Below are 24,747 nucleotides of genomic sequence, written 5' to 3'. Positions count from 1 at the left end.
CACCGAGATGGAAAAATCAGGAAAAGGACAAGTTTGTGGAGGCAAAGGGGTAAAGCAGAAAACAAGAGTTCATTTTAGCCATGTTAACTTGGAAAAATCTGTACGATATCCTAGTGAAGATGTCGAATGGTTAACTAGATATGTTAGTGTGGAGCTCAGAGATGTTAGGAAATTTGGATGCTATGAATGTATGAACAGTATTTCAAACTATAGAAATAGAATAGAGCGCATAGAGAAAACATAAAAAGAGAATTGCTATGGACCAGTGCCTATATGCCTCCTATTTTCCCCCTTTTGAAATAGGAAGATTATCTTATTGCTCACCATTGTACGTTGGGTAGTAGTGGGGAAGCGGGTAGATAATTTGCCTCTTTAGTTCCCAAGTTTTCAAATCAAATGGAACTATGCTGAAGGAGCTGTCATCAAGAAATTAAACCCGAGGAATCTTATCTGGACCAAACCTCACTGACATCCTGAACCTCAAGCATGAACCTGCTGTCATTAAGGGATGAAACTGGGAGACTGAGGGGTATTCTGCATGTAGGAAAGATGTGAATTGTGTGGCCAGAAGAGACTGTGGCAGACTGTTTTCCCACATGCTCTTTAAGAAACTTACCATTCCACATGAAGAGACAGAATCTGTTTCCCCTTCTTCGAATGTGAATGAGATGAAAACAGAAGTGGCAAAAGTGATGCTGTGTGATTTCTGAGACTACATAGCACCCCCCTGGCTTTCTCTTCTCTCTTCCTCCCCTTCCTCCTTTTCCTCTCCCTTGTCCCCCCATCTCCTCCCCCTGGGACATGGACAGGCTCATGTGGGTGTCAAATGAGGTTCCCAGTCAATAGCTATTATCATCTGCTTGACATGTAACGGCACAGGCCTTCAGATGATACCAGTCCCAGTCTGAGTCTTCCTGCTGAGGCCCCAGACATCATGAGACAGAGACAAGCTGACCCTGCTTTACTCAGTTGGAGTTCCTGGCCCAAAGAAACTGTGAGCATAATAAATGATTGTTTTATGCCACTAAGTTCTGTACAATTTGTTACACAGCCATAACTGAAAACCCAACATCCAGAAGCTTGGTAGAAGAGAAGAACATTAAATACTGAAAAGAAATAGCAAGATAAGTAAAAGGAGAACCAAGAGAGTAGAATATTTGAAGGAGGGAATGGTCAACTGGTCCAATGGTCAATTTGAAGGAGGGAATGTGTCAATACTGCTGAGAAGTCAAATAAGATAAGAGAAAATTTAGATATTGAATTTAGTAACATGTAAATCATTGACTGAGTGCCAAGGCAATTCAAAGGAGAAAGAAGAGTCTTTTCCACAAATGATGCTGGGATAACTGGCTATCTACACACAAAATAAACAAGTTACCCTCTTTCCTTACACCATTCACAAAAATTTACTCAAAATGGATCAAGGACCTAAATGTGAGCTAAAACTATAAAAATCTTGAAAGAAAACATAGAAGTAAAATGTCATGACCTTGGACTAGGCAACAGTTTTCCTAAATATGACAACCAAAAATACAAGCAACAAAAGAAAAAAAAGAGTTAAATTGAACTACATCAGAATTTAAAACTTTCATGCCACAAATCAAGAAAGTAAAAACACAACTCACAGAACAGTAGAAATATCTGCATATATCTGATGAGGAACTGGTATCTGGTATAAAGAACTCTTATAACTTCATAATAAAAAGAAAACCCAATTTTAAAGTGGAAAAGGGGTGTTTCTCCAAAGAAGATATACAAATGGCCAATAAACACATGAAAAGATGTTCAACATCATTAGTCATTAAGGAAATGCTAATCAAAACCACAATGAGATACTATTTCAAACCCACAGGATGACTATAATCAAAAAGACAGGTAGTGTAACAAGTGTTGGCAACTACGTGGAAAAATTGGGAACTCTCATAGATCTCTGGTGGGAATGTGAAATGGTGGAGCAGCTTTGGCAGTCCTTAAAATCTTACACATAACACTGGATTGGCCTAGCAATTCCACTCATAGGTGCATATCCAAGAGAAATAAAACTATACATCCACACAAAAACTTGTACATGAATGTTCATAGTATTACTCATAATAGCCAAAAGTAGAACCAACCATATGTCCATCAATGGATTATGGATAAATACAAGGCAGTATATTCATATAAAGGAATATTATTCAGCCATAAAAGAATATTGATATATACAAAAACATGGATAAGACTTGAAGACATTATGGTAGATGACAGAAGCTAGTCACAAAAGACCACATATTGTACGATTCCATTTATATGCGAGGTTCAGAATTAGCAAATCTATAGAAACAGTAGAGTAGTGGCAGCCTTGTGCTGTGCCCAGGGGTGAGGTGAGCAGGGGCGTTTCTTTTGGGGGTAAGTAAAAATACTCTAAATCTTAGATTATAGTGATGGTTAAACAATTCTGAATATACTAAAACCATCGTACGCTTTAAATGGGCAACTTTGATGGTATGTGAATTATATCTCAGTGAAGATTTTTAAAAAGCCATTGACTTTGTCAAGAACCACTGAACAGTGGAAATGAAAATCAGATTAGAATGAGTTAGTAAATGGGAGGCAAGGAGGTATGGCAGTGAAGGAAAATGGGGCAGTATCTGAAAGGGGATGTAGGGACCAGGGAAGTTTGTTGTTTTAGAATGGTATCAAATTGGACTGTATACTAAATGAAATCATCTAATAGTGAGAGATTGATAGATCACATGGGAGAGAGGGGATGGCCAAAGGAGCCAAATGCTTGAGAAAGAAAGAAGGGATAAGATCCAATCCATATATGGAAATACTAACCTTTGATAGGAAAAGGAAGGAAGAAAAAGGATACAGGTGCAGGTAGGTTTCCAGATTTCTTAGTAGGAAAACAAGAGAATTCTCATCTAATGGTTTGATTCAACAATAACTTATTGAGGCTCATCGTGTTACAGGCACTGTTCTAGTGCTCAGGATATATATATATATATGACCATAAAAGACAAAACCCCCGTCTTTGGAGCTTACATTCTAGAGAACAGCTTCTCAATGAAGTATGAGGCTAGATCAGCAGTTCTCAAACTTGTACACGCATCAGAATCACCTATAGGGGTTGTTAAAACACAGATTTCTGGTCTCCATCCTCAGTTTCTGACTCAGTAGGCCCAGAGTCTGAGAATTTTCATTTCTAACATGTTCCCAGATGATGTTTACACTGGTGGTATGGGGACCACATTTTGAAAACCACTGGGTTAGATCATCAACTGGGTGGTGAGGGTTGAAAGCATGTGGGGGAGGAGGGATGAAGAGAAAGTAGATATGAAATAGTCCTATCAGACAGTAGTAAGACTGTCAGACAATGCTAAGGGATTATTTGAAGCTTGAGACAATTTTTAAATTAAATTAGTCTTTCTGTGTATATGATTTTCTCCATCTACGTTCATGTGCAACAATATAGGTAAATTAAAATAATTGTCTAGTTCATCAAGATTTGAAGTTTTGCAAGGTGAGTACTATAAAGCAGAGACATGGAAGTTGAGGATATGATTACAATGTTAGACCATGGACTCTAAGTTGGCGAAGAAAGAAACAGACATGAGTTGCAAATCAATGTGGTATAAGTGTAATTAAAGAATTACAGCGGGAGTACTTGGGCATATAAACTAAAAGGACAGAATGTTGTAGTCTGAGAACAGAATGCTTGTGTGTACAATTTCGAAGCTGCAGATTTTTGTGATAACAAGGTTTAGGTGGGACCAAGAAAGTGAGTGGTTTAGTAACAGATAAAATGGCAATGTCCTCAAGGAAAAAAAACTTAGAAAATTATCTTTATCATTCATCAATATTTTCAAATTATAGGTTATGGGCCATTAGTGGATAATTAAATCAATTTATGAATCGTGATCACCATTAAAAAAAAAAGTAAATAGGGTACATGAGGTAAGGCTAAATATTCCAGATATATATGTAAGTATATACTGAATCCTGATCATGATAGAAAAAAAAATTGAAAGCCACTGCCCTTTAACAATTATAAAATAAATTTATGGCATCCCTTGAAATCAAAATGCTTTATAAACAATTACTATTTCTCATTTCACGCTAAGTTAATTGAATTCTTCTTGATGAGTCAAAGTCTTTCTTCACGGACCTAAACTCTGTCAGCATGGCTTGTCTTTACCTTCTGTCACGCTTTTACTTGATTAACTGGACACATCCAGATAGTTTGCCTAAGTGGACTTTTAGTATATAGTTATAACATTTACTTGATCCCATTGCTGTTTTAAAATTTATATTTAAAAAATATCTGAAAACCTTTATTGTAATCTTGTTTCCTAGCATTCCCCCCCAAAAAGGGTATCTCTTGTGTAATTATTAAACTATCTGGATCTAGGTTCACCAAAGGTAAGAATATAAAAACTTTAGAGAATAAGGCAAGAACCATAAGTCCCATTAATGTGTCATCTGCAACACATTTTTAGTCACAGTTAATGTAATTTTTTACTTTTTGTCAGACAGAATGAAAATATTTTCAGTGAAGTAGGGAGAAGGATTAGGTGACTAATAGCTAGATATAAAACATCAAGCTAGACACCTCACCCACATCAGCTATTCCTACATGTCAGAAAGCTGTAACACTTAGCATGAATAAGTTCTTACCGTTTTGACTCTGAATTGAAAGTGATTATTTCTGAAAAATCAGAATTGCAAATACATTTTAAAACATAGTCACATCAGAGAATATTTAATACGACTCAAATAAAAGCCTATCATTAAAGCTTGTCATTTTGAAGAGAATTACTGAGAGCGACTAACATGATAATAACATGGCAAACTGCTTTCTTTCATCATTTCTCATACAATGCTTGAAAGATCCTTATACAGAAGGTTTTAAAGTTTTAAAGTTTGGCAAATGTATTGCATAGCAAATATCAGAGGAGGACCGATAATCATGGCAGCCTGGAGAAGTGGGGTTACAAATACTATTATGTTGAGAACACTGCTGCAGTAGAATATGAAATATGATTTGTTATTTTTTAATTTTTGCAGTGTGTGTCATTGTGGGGGACTGCTCTTTTAAAATCAAATTAATCTTGTTAGGCCCTTCAAATATAGTCCAAAAACACTCCTTTGCTATTTACATATATTAACAGATATTTCTAAAGTGCTTACCATTCCTATCTTCAAGCAATTTGCATCCTGAGAACAAAAGGAAATGTGTTTTCATACATACAAATTTGTTATTTTCTTGTTTGTTTTTGGAATCAAAGTACAGACTTTATATATTCATAGATAAAAATAAAATCCTTGTCTAGTTTATGTCTAAGCCAAATATAAACTGTATGCATAAACAGCTTTTGAACAATGTTGAAATATCATTAATTAGGGGTCCAGTTAGTTTTCATGTTTAAGTTTGGTCACATAAATAAAATATTCCACTTCATCAAAGCTATATGCTAATGAATACATGAATGCACATTTGGATTTCTGCATATACTGACTTTCTCAACACTATATATTGTGAAACAGAAATCCAGCTCTACTAAGGTTCATTAACTGAACTCTGTAAACAAAGCTAACAATAGGAGTTCTTCAGACACACAGAATATACCCCATTTTCATGAATGTTCTGACTGTTCTTCCCTGCTGCTCGTATTGGCTAGTGTCATCTTTATCCTCAGAATATTTATCTGGGTAGGTCAATCTTGAGCCCTCAATTCTATTTCAGAAATAACCAAAGCCCAAAACATGCTTGGTGGAAGATTTTGAATCATAAAAATACATCTGTATTCTAGTGACCTTCAACAGTTTAGTACTCATCAATGTTTATACACATTATTTAATGTTGTTTTATTTTAAATCAGTCTTTTCCAAATTTAAAAAGCAATACAGTATATCTGGGAGCAGTATTTAAGGATGAACCAAAAAAAAAAAAAAAAAGGATGAAGCAGATGTTAAGTAACTGTTATGGATTAAAAGTTTCTGCCCCTCCCCTAAATTCATATGTTGAAATTCTAACCCCCCATGTCATGGTATTTGGAGATGGAGCCTTTGGGAGATGATTAGGTGATGAGAGTGGAGCCCTCATGAATGGGATTAGTGCCCTTAGGAAAACGACCCCAGAGAGCTCTCTTGGCCCTTCCACCAGGTGAGGACACAAGGATAAGACAGTTATCTGTAAGCCAGAAAACATGCCCTCACTAGACACCAAATCTACCAGTGCTTTGATTTTGGACTTCCTAGCCTTCAGAACTGTGAGAAATAAATTTCTGTTGTTTATAAACCTTCCAGTCTATGGTAATTTGTTAAAGCAGCCCAAATGGACTAAGAAAATCATTATGGGAACTACTCAAATCATTATCATAATTAGTGGATCAGCATAGAGAAGCAAAACTTCAGTACTGAGTATGTTCATTTCTTATGCTGTAGATTTCTTTAGATTTCATAATGGGGGCAAGTCATAGGAGAATCCCTAGCATGACTTTCACCTACAGTGCTTGCAAGGATTTTTTTTTAAATGAGGAAGAATAATCAGGGATCACTACTAACTCTGAAGCCTGGACATAAACAGTTGCACACAAAGGAGACCTAAAATTTCTGCCAACTTATCATTTAATTGCTATTCAGCTAACTTGTTTGAGACAGGAGGTTATAGCAGAAATAGGAGTTAGAAAGCTGGGTTCTAATGCTAGCTGGGTAACCTTAGAAAAGATGCTTAAACTCTCTGGACTTCAGTTTTCTCAATGGGAAAACTAAAGAAATTGAAATAAAATAACTCAAGTCTCTTCCAGTTTAAAATTCTAATTCTATGATTCTATTCCAATAAGGTTTTGAATTTCAAAGATGGGACAAACACAGTTTAAAGGTATAAATTAACACACTTCAGATCCAAACAAATATTTTATATTTACCAGCAGAATGGAAATAAACTCTATATATTCCTTTTGTAAGCAATATGGGGATACTCTGCTTAACGAACTAGGTGTCTTCTTAAAAGCTGAATGTATATTTACATTGATAAACGTAATCAATTCTTGCAGTGAATCCACCAGTTAGGAAAGAATTCCTCAGATTTTGTATAGCTTGTTTTCTTAAAGAGACATGTCTATACCATAAACACCAGATAAAATAATATCGTTACCAACTGGTTATGAAGCTTTATATTTCAAACAAGAGAGTACAATTTCGTACCTTTTAAAAAATGTTTACAAGGGCTTATTATTCTTTCTCCCCTCTGTAGGCTGACATGAATCAGATCCTATTTTTCCATTAGAGAAAAGGAAAGGAGTTAGATTGGAACTGACTACGAAATCTGACCCTTTCAGCACTACATACTGCCTGCCATCTTGGTATGAAGCAGAAACCAATAGATAAGTAGATTAGTCTAGCATAAAAACACTTAATTTGCATTCATATACAAATATCATGGGTGCATAAGGTCTGTTAGATGGACGGGATAGTATTTTAGTCAGGTCTTTTTTCTAAGTTGACTTGTTAGTATCTTCCACATGCATGTGAATACACATTTTAAGACTACAGACTGAATTCTTGTTATAAACCAAGCCAGGAAGCATTTTCCTTATAATGACAAACCTACACAAATCACTAAAGACGTTATTAGATAAATTAGAGGTTTAAAAGTACATCCTTCCTGACACTGGCAACGTGGGCGTCGGCACAGCACCCACAGCTGTGTTTCAGCAGTCTTGGCACAGCATTGCTAAGGTTATAGAAATTCTTGGAGGTGGGAAGTTTCCATCAATTAACTTTGAGAGATACTCGTCTGGAGCAGCTTCATCTCAGCCCACGTATTACGATGATGCTACCTACTCAGTATGTCCTTGCTAGGGTGACGAGACGTAAATGTTGAATTTCTGATCAATCCCCTCCCCCAAGTTACTCATATGTATTCTAAATCTAGAATAACACATTAATTTAAAAATAAAGGCAAATTCTCCACCAGGCTTGGTATTCTTTTTCTTAGTGGACCAAATGGAGTTAAAAATCAGGGCTCAATTTTTTCCTCTTTAAGCTATTTTCTTTTCTTTCTATAGCAACCTCTAGGAATGCCACCTGGAGTCAGCTGATTGTAATGCCCACACATCACAGATTCTCTTAGGTTTTCTGAATATAAATAATGTTACCTACCAAATGACTAGTTCCTGAAGTTCTGGGTTTGGGGTTCTTATAACAGAAATCTCATTCCCTCTGGTTGCTGTCAGTGTAATCTTAACAGTCATTTGTTCACACTGACCAGGTTGATATTCAAGCAAAGCCAACAGTATCCTAAATTTTCTGTGAACAGCAGTCTAGACGTTACACATTTACCAAAGATCAAACTACCACTAGTGCCATAAGACCACAAAAAGAAGAGAGCTTAGCAGTGATTATCTTCTTTGTCATTATTCCTCCACGACTAAAAGGAATTAAATTGCACAAGTTTACTGAAACTTGTCAACATCACCAGACATACCTGCTGCTAGTTCCTACAGTCGATTCTCAGGTTCATCTCACTTAGGAGCATATGAATTCTTATTATTCCCTCAACTTTGATGTACTTCCTTCTCTAGGTTTCTAGAATATTGACTTTCACAGGATTCTGTATTCTCAATCTCTTTTGATGGTTCTTCTCTTTCTTCCTGTACTTGGAATTCCTCTTACCATCTTGTAAGTCTTTTCTTTTCCTTTTTGTATAGCCTTTATCAATTTCTAGCATACTATATGCATTTCTTATTTCTTATGTTTATTGTTTATTTTATGAACCCATTCTTACTCCCACTAGACTGCAGATGTTTTTGTCTGCTTTTGGTCACTGATGCCTAATGTCCAGATCAGTGCCCTGGCACAGAGTGATCAATAATTATCTGCTGAATACATAAACTTCTGTCTTCTTGATTTATATATGTTTAAGCCATTCCCTGACTCCTTAGAATGAATGTTTCTTGCGAGTAGCAAATCAATACATTTATGAAAGAGTATTCCACATAACATGATATTGAGTTCTTACGTGTAGGCTACAAAGCTTGGGCTAGCATTACTAGACAGGTGATAACCATTGGCAAGTGGGAATTACGGTTATATTTACACTTACACTGACACCTCATTTATACCAGAGGCTTTGGTCCCTTTCACTAAGAGATAATATATTAAAAATTTTTAAATATGCATGCCTTTTTAATAGGAACTCTAATTCAACCAATATTTTTCTAATGAAGGCACTGGTGAGTGGACCCAGGACTTTGTGCATCCTAAGCACACAATCTACCACTGAGGTATACCTGCCCCCTTCAACCAGTACGTTTAAGTGATTGACAAGGTTTAAGAAAGAAGGGGCTTCCAAGAATCCCCAGGCCAAGCATATGGCCATGTGGGAACCAGGCCCCACTGACCAGGAGGCCAGCAGCAGCTCCACGCACCTTCCAGGCTGCACAGTCAACCATATGGGAAGCCTGACCTACTGTCCATTTGGCCCACAGCCACCACACAGGGTACAGTTTCACAGCCAACCAGGCTAGGGGCCAGCCCTGCCTACCAGAGCACCCACAGTAGTCAGCTCATCACAACAGAAGGGCCCATGAATGCAGCCCACCTACAGGGTATACACCTAGAACATATAACTCTAGTGACCAGAAGGGAGTGGGCTCTGGGGCCCCATAGGACATCTCCTAAAAAAGGCCACTTCTCCAAGATCAGGAAACATAATCAACACACAGAAATAAACGGAGAATTGGGCAAAATGAGGAGACAAAGAAATATGTTCCAAACAATGGAACAAGACAAAAATTCAGAAAAGGAACTGAATGTGGAGACAAGTAATCTACCCAATAAAGAGTTCAAGGTAATGATCATAAGGATGCTCACCAAACATAGAAGAATAGATGAACACAGTGAGAATTCTAACAAAGAGTTAGAAAACATAAAGAGGAAGCAAACAGAGCTAAAGAATACAATAACTGAAAGTTAAAAATACACAAGAAGTAATCAACAGTAGATTAGATTATACAGAGTAATGGATCAGTGATCTGGAAAACAGAGTAGTGGAAATCATCCAAACTGAATAGAAAAAAAGACAATTTTTTTCAAAGCAGGATAGTTTAAGAGACCCCTGAGACAACATTAAACATACTAACATTTGCATTATAGAAGTCACATAAGGAGAAGAGAGAGGGAAAGGAGCAGAGAAATTATTTGAAGAAATAATAGCTAAAAAATTCCCTGACCTGGGAAAGGAAACAGATATCCAGATCCAGGAAGCACTGAGTCCCAAATAAGATGAACCCAAAGAGATTTATACCAAGACATATTATAATTAAAATGGCAAAAATTAAAGATAGAATCTTAAAAGAGAAAAGCAACTAGTGAGGTACAAGGGAACTCCAATTAGACTATCAGCTGACTTCTTAGCAGATACTCTGCAAGCCAGAAAGGAGTGACATGTTACATTCAAAGTGATAAAGGGAAAAAATCTACAGCCAAGCATAATCTATTTGGCAAGGTTATCATTCAGATTTAAAGGAGAGATAAAAAGTTTTACAAACAAAAGCTAAAAGAGTTCCACTAAACCAGTACCACTAAACCAGCTTTAAAAGAAATGTTAAAGGGACTTCTTCTCTAAGGGGGAAGGAAAAGCCTACAATGAGAAATATAAAAATTATGAAAAGAAAAATCTCACTGGTAAAGGCAAACATACAGTAAAGGTAGTATCTCAACCACTTACATAGCTAGTAGAAAGGTTAAAAGAAAAGCAGTAAAATCATCTGTATCTACAGTAAGCAAGTAGTTAAGGGATACACAAAACAAAAAGATGTGAAATATGACATCAAAAACATTAAATGTGGTGGGGGGAGTAAACATGTAGGGTGGTTAAAATGCATTTGAACTTAAGAGATCAACTTAAACCTCATGGTAACCACAAATCAAAACCTACAATAGATACATACACAAAAAAGAGAAAGGAATCCAAACAAAACACTAAAGATAGTCATCAAATCACAGGGGAGGAGAGCAAAAGAAGAAAAAAGAAACAAAAACAACCAGAAAACAATTAACAAACTGGGAGCAAGTATATACCTATCAATAATTATTTTAAATGTAAATAGATTAAAATGCTCCAGTCAAAGACACAGAGTGGCTGAGTGGATAACAAAACAAGACACATACAAGACATTCACTTCAGGTCTAAAGACACACAAAAACAGGCCTAGGGCTTATTGGCCAATTGGCACATCTTGCCATACAGCGGAGCCATGTGCCTGGTTCCCATGTCCTGCAGCCAAGTTGCCTTACACCCTCTCCTCAGAGTGGTCCTGCTCTGGGCTGGCTCAGCAAGGCAAGGACTACAGCCTGGCAGTGGAATGGCGCCCGAGGCCCAGGATGGTGATCTTTTGTGTATCTGTGAGTTACTCCAATTGACAGAACAAGGAGGAGAAGCGCACTGTCTCTTTCCTCCGGTTTCCCCTAAAGGACTCAAAATGTCTGATCCCGTGATTAAAAGCTGTTCAGAAGGATAACTGGATCCCCACTAAGTATTCTTTACTCTGTAGTAAACATTTCACCAGATAGCTTCCAAGAGGCTGGCGGACAGCACTGACTGCGCAAGCTCACGGCCATGCTTCCAAATTCCACCTGACTGAGAAGAGAGCTGGAGGACACAGCTACACCAGGAGAAAGGATACCAGAAGGGCCTCAGGGCATGAGGGTGCATGTGACTGAAGCAGAAAGGAAAGGAGCTGCAGGGTCATCAACATCCTCAAGTGAAAACCCAATGGCCAAGCCAGAGTCTTGAAAATTGAAGTGAGATACACTGTAGGGTAAACAGCACCCAGGGCCACCCAGGAAGCCACCAGTCAGAAACTGACACAGCAGTCTCTGGAAGAATTCCAGGAGAGAGTCTGGCCACTGCAGTGTTAGACAGCCAGGGAGAAGCAAATACATCTGTAGATGCTGGCAATGAGACCACTTCCTCCCCTGAGCGATAAGAGTGGCATTTCCATAGATGACTTTACCCTCACAGGGTCTAGGGCATGCAAATTTATTGGCTCACTTCATTCTTACAGTTTCTCCTCCAAGCACATGGAAAGAGGCTGTCTGTTCCCTTAAACCTTGTGGAACAAGAGGCTGAAGAGAGACATGGAGCCTGGCTGCAGCAGGACTAGCCTGGGGCCCTACAAGGGCTTGGCATTGAGCCCCTGAAGTTTGTCACTCACAGCAATGCCTCAGAAGCCCTTCCAGAGCCCCTCCACCCCTCTGACAGATGTCACCTTGAAGCCAGGCATTTAAGCTGTGCTAAGTGAGCACGGTGACACCAGCCCCATGTTCATCAAAAACGTCATCCTGTCAGCATTGGGGACCTGCAAACTCTTCAACTTGCTGCTCACCTACTGCTTCTCCTCCTGGCAGAACAAGAACCAAGTGTGCTGCCTGTGGGAGCAGGAGGAGAAGAACGGCAAACTGAAGACCCTGAAACAGAGGGTCAAGCTGCTCGGACAGCCAGGTGTGGTGAGCTGCAGGAGAAGCTGGACCAGCTGAAGAGAGTGAGCTTCCCCTACCTGAGCAGTGTACTGCTCCCTTACCCCCAACCCAGCAATTAGTACCAGAGCTTTAAGGCTCCCACACTGCCTGGCTATTATGAGGCAGGGTTCTTGCTACACACTGACGGCTTCTGAGCACTTCCATGTGTTGCATGCTTCCTGCTGTCTTTGTAAAGGTTCTGATAGTAGCTGTACCTTGTAAAAGAGGAACCAGATTGGTGAGCTTATCTCATTTGCTCCAGGGCACTCAAGAGGCATCTGTAGGAATAAGGGTTTAGCTAGTGAGAAAGAAGACATTTCATGTCAGCTAGGAAAGCCAGAACTACTCAATGAATCGTTGACTTTTTTCCACTTGAATGGGAGAAGTCCCTTTCTATTGCATATCTCACACAAACATAAAATCTTAATGAGGTAGTATCTACATGTAAATAAAATAGACATAGGAAACTATTAGAAAATTATAGGAGACTCTTAAAATCATGAGTTTTTTTCTGTTCATGTTCTAATGAATATCACTGAAGTTAAATCATCTTGAGCATTAAAAATAATTTCTTCAAAATAAAAAAAAGAACACAAAGACTGAAAGTGAGGGGATGGGAAAAGTTATTCCATGCAAATGGAAACAAAAAGAAAGCTGGGGTAGCAATACTTATATTAAACAAAATAGACTTTAAACCAAACCTGTAACAAAGACAAAGAAGGGGGTACATAATGATAAAGGAATCAATCCAACAAGAATACATAGCAATTGTAAATATATATGCACCCAACATAGAAGCACTTAAATACATAAAACAAATACTAACAAACATACAGGAAGAAACTGATAGTAGGGGACTTTAACTATCACTGTTTGCAGATGACAAGATACTATGTATAGAAAAGCCTAAAGATGTCACCAAAATGCTATTAGAATAAATGAACTTAGTAAAGTCACAAGATACACTATCAATATACAGAAATCTGTTGCATTTCTATACACTAATAACAAATTATCAGGAAGAGAAATTAAGAAAACAATCCCATTTACAATTGCATCAAAAAGAATAAAATGCCCAAGAAAAAAACACCTAAAAATAAATCTGACCAAGGAGGTAAAAGACTTGTACTCTGAAAACTATGTCACTGATGAAAGAAATTGAAGACAACACAAATGGAAAGATATACCATGCTCATGGATTGGGAAGATTAATATTGTTAAAATGACCATACTACTCAAGGCAATCTACAGATTCAATGCAATCCCTATCAAAATACCAAGGGTATTTTTCACAGAACTAGAATAAAGAATCCTAACCCTTGTATGGAAACACAAAAGACCCTGAATAGCCAAAGCAATCTTGAGAAAGCAGAAGAAAGCTGGAGGCATCACATTCCCTGATTTCAAACTATACTACAAAACTACAGTAATCAAAACAGTATGGTCCTGGCACAAAAACAGACACGTAGATCTACGGAACAGAACAGAGAGCCCAGAAATAAACCCTCACTGTTACAATCAGCTAATCTATTACAAAAAAGGCAAGAATATACAATGGGGAAAAGACAGCCTCTTCAATAAATGGTGCTGGGAAAACTGGGCAGCTATATGCAAAAGAATCAAACCAGACAACTTTCTTGAAAGCCGTATTATAAACTTCTCATCATTGTTTATCTCAGGACCACACGTGATAACAATCAGATTCTGCTGATTAAGAAAACAGAGATACAAGGTACTCTGCTAAAAGTTGTATAGCTTACCAACAATATGGTGGCTACAAGAAACATGTTTCATGAATTCCAGTCCCTTACTCTAGTTTTTCCATAAACATAGCTTATGCATTTATTCATTTATTTTAATTAAAAAAGTAATACATGCTACATTCTTGTTGAAAAAAAAATCAGAGAATACAGAAGTGTTTAAAGTAAAAAGGTAAAAGTCTACTATATCCTTCCAGATTTTTTTTTCTAAGCATTACATACAAACAGAAAAATATAGCTTTGTTTTGGATTTATTGTAGAATAAATTAAATTATATACATGTTATTATAAAATGTACCTTTCCCTTAGTTCTGTTTTACAGAACTTTCCATGCCAATGATAGTGCGTGAACACACACAAAACTTGTTATTTTAAGCTGCTACATAGTTTTTCTATAAGTGGATATTTAGACTATTTATAATTTTTAATACCATAAACAACACTTCAGTGAACATCACTAAATGCCTTTTTGTGCATACTGTACCAATATATATATAACCCATTATTTGTTATATTATTTTAAAAATATTGCAATCATATATATATGTTTAAAAGTCAACTTGAACTAAAAGACTCATAACAAAAGACAGAAAACCCTTACCCAGTGTTTTCTATGCTGTAGAGGCCACAAGCCTCAACTTTTCTAGCCATTCTCCTGTGTCCATCATTTTAAATAAAATGTTTATACTGATATTTCTTAATTTATCTTAGGTATCATATATATTATCTTCTTCCCATGGTAGAAGACATGTTGGTTCTTTGTGATTTACCAATATTATCTATATCTTTTCACCATAATGATTTTTCTCACACAGACAACTCCCCTGTCCCACAATATTTCGTTAAATCAGTAAGTTTTAAAATATTACAGCTATATGAACAGTGTGAATTTCTGGAGTACATGAAGATCACAACTCCTTTGTTGTGCAACTTTTTTCCCCTAGAGTTGATAACTGCCTCATTTTCTTTTTTTTCATTTGCTTTGTTTTCAACACACCTATCAGTAATTTTTTTCAAAATACTCCAAAACCATTGTGGCACATCATTCAATTATTTTCTGTATGTTCAAACAACAAGTTCCTTTTTTTTTAACCCCCCGGAAAGCACCCTGGACTCTAGTCTTGTTGTACAAATGACATTCTGGGACATTCTTACGGAGCTCTTCTGTGTTGGTTCTCCTGTTTCCTAGATCCTTACTAACTTGGTTTTTAGATTTTGCTAGAGTACCTCCTCCTATAGTTTTACCAGCTTCTACTATCTCTCTCCTTTATCCTTCCAATTCTTTTCAGTCATATAATATCTACAGTATCAGAGTTTATAACATACAACTTCTGTCCTAGAATAGTAAGCCCCACATTAATCCTATGAATTCAACACTCACATCAGGTCTTTTGCTGTATTTTCATCGCTTGGTTAGCTGAAGTGTATCCACCAGTAGTTTCTCAAGGAGACATTAGGAAAATCACATTTTCTGAGTTTTTACATATCTAAAAATGTCTGCTGCCTTTCCTTTACACCAGAACAACGGTTTGACTAGATATAAAGTTCCTGGGTCAAACTTTTTGTCCTTGAGGACTTTATAGATCTTGCTCTACTGTCTTTTGACATAACTTTTCTGAGAAGAATTCTAAAGCCAATTTGAGTCTTTCTCCTCCTCATATTGATTCTTTTACTCTGGAGTCATTAAAATTTTTTTTAAACATTTTTCTGAAGTAAATGTATAAACAGTGAAATGCACAGGTCTTAAGTATTCAGTTAGACGAGTTTTCTGTTGTTTTGTTTTGTTTTTGCAGATAAGACTTTTTTTTTAAGCCCAGTGTTTTATCCTTATTTCCTTTGAAGGGGAGAGGGGTAATTAGGTTTATTTATTTACTTATTATTATTATTTTTTAATGAAGATACTGGGGATTGAACTCAGGACCTTGTGTATGCTATGCACACACTCTACCACTGAACTATATATCCTCCCTCCCCTAAAAAATTTTTTTTGCTGTCCAGTCACATTATTAGCTTGGGCCTTGATGTTAACTGTTCTATGTAAATTTTTCCTGGCTCATGATGTGCTCTTTCAATCTATTGATTCAAATCTGCATTTGCTTCTGAGTGGTTTCCTTGTAAAATATCTGTAAATATTATATTCCATTATTTGGATTTTACTCTTCGAGGACAACAATTATTTTCTTTGTCCACGTGCCATATCTAACACTGGCTCTCTTTTCTTTTTAGACACGTGGCTAATTTCTATTTCATTTTGTTCATTTTTTTCCCTCAATTTTACTCTCCATGTACCTCACTATGTTTTTCAGAAACGTCTCTTCTCCTTTTTGCTGCTTGGAATACACCCTTCATCTCACTGACAATCTTATTTTTCTCTTCCACTTATTTCCTGAGCTGGTAGCTAAGCTTCACCTTTTGCAATCTTCCTTGACTTATCTCTGCTTTGAGTTCTAGTTTTATTGAAGCATTTGCAAGATTAATTTTTTTAAATTACCATTCAAGACAATATATTTTATTACAACTTTCATCAACTGTTTTTCATTACTCAGGAGTATTTTTCAATTGTTATTTTTTATTTTTGTTCATTTCAAGTTTTAAAAATTGTAATCTTTTAATATAAAATCCCTGCAGGTTCTTTTATGATAATAACCTATAAATGAAGTACATTCTTCCTGGATCAAGTCTTCCTAAGAGGTTCATGTGAGAAAGGGACCAGATCTGTGTTCCAGGCTAGCAAGAATTCTTATAGTTTCCAATGAAGTTCTCGAGGAGTGTGAGGGAGTTATTTTATTCTTGACTTCTCCTCAGCCCACAGATTGGAAACTAAAAAGCTGCTAATAATATAGGGACAGGTTCTCCTTCCTCACATTGTTTTGTTTTGTTTTAAATATGGTGTATTTACAATTCCTTGGCTTATCCTCTCTTCCTTCTTGGTACCAAAGCAGGTATTGGGAATTTCCTGCAGGTAGCATATGAATGGTTCCAAAATTGTTTGTTTTTGGCCCCCAGGGCACACAACCATTTCTGGGGCTTATACTCTACAGGCTTTTACTGAGATCTTCAAATGAAGGCATTCTATCATTTCCTCAAACCCATCTGGTCTTTGTTGCATTTGGTAGCCTTTACTCAATTTTGTGATTTGGTGTTACAGATATTTCTGACTCTTATTAAAGATGGAGTTTGCATTTTTTTTCTTGTTCATCCTTCAATTTTTTTTTTCCTGGTGATTTCTGAGAGAAGCAGACAATGTCATTGTTATTCTACTATTTTAACACCTGTAATGAGCCCTTATTTTTTTTACAAGGGATTGAATGCTTTTCATAGAGAGTGATAATTACTTCCATAATACAGAGGCACATGCATTAAGTCTACCTTGATTCTTGAGTATGGCAAACAAGATAAAATAATACTTTCTTAAAGGAATGCATATTCAATGAGTTGAATCAAATACATTCAAATATGAAGCATAATAAATTAGGGAAAGAAGTGATTTCAGAATGAAAATTGGTACGTGAGAAATCTGTAATTCTAAACTCTGATTCTATGCTATTTAATTTATGCTATGACCTTGTATTAGGCATTTTTCCCTCAGATTTTTTTCTGTAAACTTAGTCTTTAATTATTTGTTGCATGTACTTTGGATGGAATGTAGAGATCCTGTTTAAGTATAAATTTGTAACAACTGAGCAATTAGAGAGTTAATGTCAAATCAACCAAAATTTATGAAGTGTTTATAATTACCTTCCATTCTCCTTCCTGCCCTCTAAATTACTCCAACAAGCCTAGAAAACTGAAGCCAGGCAAAATCTTTAGCAGGTTATACCTTCCTTCTTTCTACTCTGTACAGCTAACGTACATGCTAAACTAACTACATTCATCAGAATTTAAATAAATTACCAAGGAGGAAAAATTGTCATATATTTTCCTACTTTATTTTAATCCACATGGTTATACAGAAAGTCCAACAAATGGTTCTGCAAATAGTTGCCTCTTATTAATTGTGATAGAACCTCAAATAAATTCTCAGGACATAGGTAGGAAGAAATTTTTCTGATATTGAAAATAATGACAATTTACCCCACTTTTAAGACCTTCTAAACTTACCAGAATTTGAAATAATGAGTTGAGATTAGATAAACTTCTCAGTGATGTATGTAAACAAAGTAACATGGTAACACAAAGAAATCCAGTAGTGTTTCATATTAGCTTTGTGAAAACTTACATCCACCCAGAAACATAACAACTTGTAAAACTAAAACTCTACTCATAAAACTCCCCACAACAAATCTCCTATCTCCCCATTTCCTCCTACCCCAGCCTTTGGCAAGCACCATTCTACTTTCTGTCTCTCTGATTTTGACTACACTAAGTACCTTATATAAGGGAAATCATACAATGTTCATCCTTTTGTAATTGACTTTTCACTTAGCATAATTTCCTCAAGATTCATCCATGTTGTAGCATGTGTCAGAATTTTATTCCTTTTTCAGGCTGAACAATATTCCATTGTATGCATATATCATATTTGCTTATCCATTCATCTGTTGATGGACACTTGGATTACTTCAGCATCTTAACTATTGTGAAAAATGTTGCTATGAACATAGGTGTACAATATCTCTTTGAGACTCTGCTTTCAATTCTTTGGGGTATATACACAGAATTGGAATTGCTGGTTCATATGGTAATTCTATTTTTCATTTTTTGAGGCCATCCTACTGTTTCCAGAGAGCTGTACCATTTTACATTCCCACAAACAGTACACAAGGGTTCTAATTTCTCCAGATCCTCACCCACACCTATTATTTTCTGTCTTCTTTTTGATAGTAGCCATCCTAATAGGTGTGAGGTTGTATCTCATTATAGTTTTGATTTGCATTTCCCTAATAATAAGTGATGTTGAGCATCTTTTCATGTGCTTCTTGGCTGTTTGCATATCGTCTTTGAAGAAATACTTATTCAAGTATTTTGCTCAGTTTTGAACTGGGTTTGTTTTTTTATTGTTGAGCCTTAGGAGTTTTCTGTATATTCTGGATATTAATCCCTTATCAGGTATATGATTTACAACTATTTTCTTCCACTCTCTGGGTTATTTTTTTTAGTCTGTTGATAGTGTATTTTAATGCCCAAAATTTTTAATTTTCATAAAGTCCAGTTTGTCTATTTTTCCTTTTGTTGCCTATGCTGCTGGTGCCATATCCAAGAAATTATTGTAAAATACAATGTAGTAAAGCTTTCACCCTAGATTTTCTTCTAGGAGTTTTACTGTTTTAGATCTTACATTTTAGTCTTTGATCCATTTTCAGTAAACTTTTGTATATGGTATTAGATAAGGGTCCAACTTCATTCTTTTGCATGTGGACATCCAGTTTTCCCAGCACCATTTGTTGTAAAGACCTTTCTTTACCTATTAATGGTCTTGGCACCCTTGCCAAAAATAAGTTCACCATATACGCGAGGATTTATTTCTAGGCTCTCTATACTATTCCATTGGACTTTGTATCTGTCTCTATGCAGTACCACAGTTGTTAAATTATTGAAGCATTATAGTAAGTTCAGGAAGTCTGAGTCCTCTGGTTTTCTGTTTTTAATCCAAGTTTATTTTAGCGCTATTTGGGGTCCCTTGAGATTCCACATGAATTTTAGGGTAGGTTTTTCTATTTCTGCAAAAAACATACCTGGGATTTTGATGGGAATTGCACTGAATCTATATTTCACTTTGGGTAGATATCTTAACAAATTACATATTCCAATGCACAAATACGGAATACATATTTGTCTTCTTTAATTTCTTTCAGCAATGTTTTATAGTTCATTGTAAAAGTCTTCTACCTCCTTGGTTAAATTAATTCCTAAGTATTTTATTCTTTTTGATGCTATTGTAGATGGAATTGTTTTTGTAATTCCCTATTCACATTGCTCATGTATGGAAATGCAACTGATTTTTGTGTGTTGACTTTGTATCCTGCTGCTTTTCAGAATTCATTTATTAATTCTAACAGATTTCTTTTATGTGTGTGTGTGCAATCTCTAGGGTTTTCTACATATAAGCTCATGTCACCTGCAAACAGATCATTATACGTCTACCTTTCCAATTTGGATGCCTTTTATTTCTTTTTCTCGACTAAGTGCTCTGACTAGAACATTCAATACTATGATGAATAGAAGTTGTAAAAGTGGGCAGTACTGTGTTGACTAGAAGAGCTGATAGCTGCTCTCACTTCATGGTTCAGTTAGACTTGCCTGGGGTCTTAAAGATATCAACATCCCAGTTTACTTAATAAAATTTTCTATCTTATAACTACAGCTTAAAAAAACAATGTCTTTTCTATATTTTATCTAGATTTAGATTTTGGATTCAAGAAGCAAAGATCATACATGAACTCAAATCTTTGAAAGTATCTAAATAAATGTTTCTTTTTTTCTTTTTTTTTTTTGCCCATAATCAAAACTTTATTGAAAAACTGACACCAAAATAGGTGAGCATTGCTGTGTATGTTACAAAATTAAACAAAACTACATTATCTTGGTAGGTTAACTAGAATTACTGAACTGATAAGGCTTTCTGTGATATCACACAAATTCAGGAAGCTGTGTGGATCATTAGTGCTGCTCTCTTTACAATGAACACCCTTCTGTAAGTCTGGCCTTTCCTCCTGTTGGCTGGCACAGCACCATTGAACAACCTACACAAAGCACCACTGTCTGAGCTTGGCTGAAAACTGTGGTAATCTTGTAGCAACCTGGACATTCTACATTCTTAAAATATGAATTTGGACTTTGAAAGAGTTGTTTCTTTTTATGTTTTTTCTTTTCCTCTTCCAAGGAAGGATGCAGTAAGTCTCTAGCCAAAGGCATGTGGACTGTTTCACCTACCCAGCCCGTCCAGATCTCCAAGGCTAAATAAGTGTTTCTTATTCAGTTTTTTGGAAGGATGAATTTTTAAGGTGTGTTTTGTTTGTAAATAGCTCCTTCAGGGAAGTTAAGGTAGGTAAAAAGCACCAAACTAAAATCATAAATTAAACATTAAAAGTCACATTGAGATAGTACAGCATTAAATCTAGCCTTACATTAAAAAGGATTTTCTTTACTTGACACAAATTCCAGTCATCTAAGTAATTTCTACCTGATAAAGGAATATGCCCTTAGGAATTCTACTGGTTAAATAGTTCAATTTCTCAAGGAACTGTTTTAAAATAAGCCTTAAATATGCACCAAACCCCCAATAAAGCTGGCAGCTTCAGGAAAGCTTAATTACCCTTATTCTTTTAACCATCCAGTGACGACCTTAGTACTTATTACCTGCTGTGAGCACAGTCAAATGGATTCCCCACTGTTAAATTCAGAAAATAAACTAGGGAAGAAAATCAAGAAAAGAAAAGAAAAGAAATAGGAATGAAGACAGGGGAAGTAACAAAATATAGCAACAAGGGACAAAATAAGAATATCAGCCTGGCTTTTGTTACTGAGAAATTTGAGAAATTATTTTCAGGAACTATATGAAAAACATCTAGGAAAATACCTTTGTTCATCATGGTACAATTTGGCTTTGAAATGATCCAATAAGGTCAATAAATAAAAACTGAAAAAACTTAAAAAAAAAAAAGATAATCGTAAAACTTTTTTTAGGTAAAGAACCATAACAGTACAAAGCATTGTGTTATTCTCATAATGAAAAGAAGAAATAATTGTCAATTGACACTGTAGCAGGGTTCAAAATCATTTTGCTTTCCAGCTATAGCTTCCCCTCTGAAGTCACCATAAAATTGGTTCTGTGCTATTTAAGTTAAGCCAAGAGCAGTGGCATCAAGCTGAGTGAATCTGATTGCAGAGAACTACTGTCTGTTTTAAACTGGTTTTTGGAAAGATGTCTCCTTAATGGAAATGCTGAGTTATAACCTTAACCATAGTAATGCCTCTGGGCATCGCCTCAGGAAAAACTATCATAGAAGTAAATGGACTGAAAGAAATATAGGAGAATGGATGCTATATTTGAAAAGTGCTGTAATACTTTAGCTAGGAAAACAAACATAAATAAATAGATAATAACAATGGCAACAACAACAACAATAAAAATAATCTCTAGGTCTCACCAGAAAAAAAGAAATTTCAACACATTTAATTTCCAGTGAATATCGATAGTTCACATACTTACTGAAGGAATCTCTGTTAACTAGCCAATTAGTCATATATCATATCACATATTTGTATGGTACTCTGTTTACAAAAGGTTTTCACATATATTATCCTTTATCAAACCCTGTGGGATAAGTACAATGGTATTAATACATAAAATCATAAAATTGGAAGGAATCATAGGAATTCTCTAGTAAACTTCTAAATTTACAGGTAGGAATTCTTTGTACAGTATCCATAACATCTGATTAATTAGCTTCTGTTATAATTTCTGTAGTGACAGGGAATTATCAAGATTTATGAAGAATGAACAAGGCTAAACTGGGTATTTATTTAAATAGGATCAGGCAAGCAGGGCAACAGAAAACTTAACCTCTATCAGCTATTTTCTGCTTATTGAGAATTTATTATGTGCCAGGCAGTTTTTATGTATATAATCTCATTTAATCTTTACAACAACCTGTAAAGAGCAGCAATTAACTGCTTAATTGGAACATTTTGCTAGAAACTATTCTTTCCCCAAAATACGTAATGACCTTTAAAATCTATCTAAATGCAGCACCTCTGAGAATGCATGTTAAATAGCAGACACAGAGGAAGATATGATTATTTCCATTTTACAGATGTGAAAAGTGAGTTAAGCAAATTACTCGTATTTAGGAAGTAATGGGACAGAACCTAGAACACAGATTTTCAAACTACTAGTCCAATATTAATTCCATTCCACCTTGCATAGTAGATAAGCTACAACGCATTTTAAAAGAGATAAACATTTTTAAAGTCCCTTAAGTTTACAATAAAAATAAAACTTTGGGGCTATAATAATATATATCCCAATATAATTGAGATAATTCAACTCTGAGTTGGATGAGACTTATAAAGATATGAAATTTAGGACTGTTCAAATTAACAAACTACTGACCATATGTAATTCAGTATAGTCTTTGGTCACTGCAACTACTGATATGATATACTTGTGGATTATACTACAAAACAGGCACAAACAAAGCCTGCCTCCTTTTCCTTTCTCTTTCTTTCCCTCTCTTCTCTCACCCTCTCTTATACACGCACCACAAAAAGACAATAACCTCTGACACTAAGTAGTGAATAATTGTGGAAGATAAGGAGAAATGTCAAAAATCTAGATTTAAATTAACTTTGCCACAGATTATGTGTACTGTTAGTGAGTACAGTATATGGAAAAGTCATAAAGTAGACAAAGCTTTCTCAAAAATCAGGTTTTGTTCACATGTTATCTCTATATCAAAATCAGTTCATCACATCATTATCAACATGAAATCCCTGGTAATATTAACCTTGACCACTTGGTTAAGACAGTGTGTACCATGTTCCTCTATATACTTTAATTTGAAAGTGAGTCAGCATTCAAGGCAGGGATGGAGTTAACTCCACCTCCTGGAAAAGTGTGCTTCAATTCTGTATATTCTTCTAAAAAAAACTACAGCCCTAGTCTAGTCATTTTGAAACATTATCAGATAAACACAATTGAAGAACATTCTATAAAACACCTGGCCAGAGTTCCTTAAGACTGTCAAGGTCATAGGAAACAGTGAAAGACTGAGCAACTGTCATAGACCAGAAGGGATTCAGGAAACATGATTATTAAGTACAATATGGTATCCTGGACTGGATCCTGGAACAGAAAAGGGACACTAGCAGAAAAACTGAAATTCAAATTAAGTCTAGAATTTAGCTAATAGTAATGTATCAATGCTGGTTTCTCAGCTTTGTCAGTAATGTAAGATGAAAACATTAGGGGAAATTTGGTTAGAGGTAGATGAGAATATTATTTTAACAGCTTCCTATAAATCTAAAATTATTCAAAACAAAAAAGTCTATTTTAAAAAATCCACTCAAGGCTGCATACTTACAAACTTAATGCCATTACATTGCTGACCACCTCCTACAATTCTAGTCTGTCTTCAATCCACTCCAGCCATCCTGGCCTCCTGGTTATTTCTCAAACATACCAATCATGCACTCCCTTCAGGCCCGTTGTTCCTTGCTTCATTGCCTCTCTCTGGGATGATCTTTCAGATGTTCATATGGCTCTCACCCTCATTTCCTTCAAGTCTTTGTCAAATGTAACATTATTAAAGAGGATTTTCTTACCGACTTTGTATAAAAAACAGCTCCTTACCATTTTTCTTATTACTTATTTGTGAATATATTTTCTGTCTCCCTCCTGTCCTCCACAGGGGCACAGTCAGTTTTGTTCACTGCTTTTATCTCCAGCATCTAGAACAGTACCTAAAAACAAATTTTAAAAAATCCTTCAGGGGTATCTGCATCTTAACAAGAACAAAACCTTAAATCAAAGGAA

At 35.8% G+C, this 24,747-nt stretch overlaps 2 protein-coding genes and 1 pseudogene across 2 annotated transcripts in view; 1 reads left to right on the top strand and 2 right to left on the bottom strand.

Annotated features, from left to right (window-relative positions):
• Nucleotides 1-24,747, bottom strand: part of PPM1E (protein phosphatase, Mg2+/Mn2+ dependent 1E) — a 127,973-nt gene that overhangs the window by 21,492 nt on the left and 81,734 nt on the right. The gene's annotated exons all lie outside the window — the stretch shown is intronic.
• Nucleotides 11,374-12,775, top strand: LOC105097891 (peroxynitrite isomerase THAP4-like; annotated as a pseudogene).
• On the bottom strand, nucleotides 20,700-21,170 carry LOC105097814 (small ribosomal subunit protein eS27-like). The gene has a single exon (XM_064494880.1). The coding sequence runs from the start codon at nucleotides 21,123-21,125 to the stop codon at nucleotides 20,886-20,888; it is 240 nt and encodes a 79-aa protein (XP_064350950.1). The 5' UTR covers nucleotides 21,126-21,170; the 3' UTR covers nucleotides 20,700-20,885.

The sequence above is a fragment of the Camelus dromedarius genome, chromosome 16, assembly GCF_036321535.1.
Source record: "Camelus dromedarius isolate mCamDro1 chromosome 16, mCamDro1.pat, whole genome shotgun sequence".
Lineage (NCBI taxonomy): Eukaryota > Metazoa > Chordata > Mammalia > Artiodactyla > Camelidae > Camelus > Camelus dromedarius.
The sequence above is the reverse complement of the archived record's forward strand: the minus strand, read 5'-3'. Positions and strand labels throughout refer to the sequence as shown.

Bases quoted from the DNA above. Each gene is read 5' to 3' on its own strand.
- LOC105097814 (XM_064494880.1), bottom strand. From the start codon at position 21,125: ATGCCTTTGGCTAGAGACTTACTGCATCCTTCCTTGGAAGAGGAAAAG.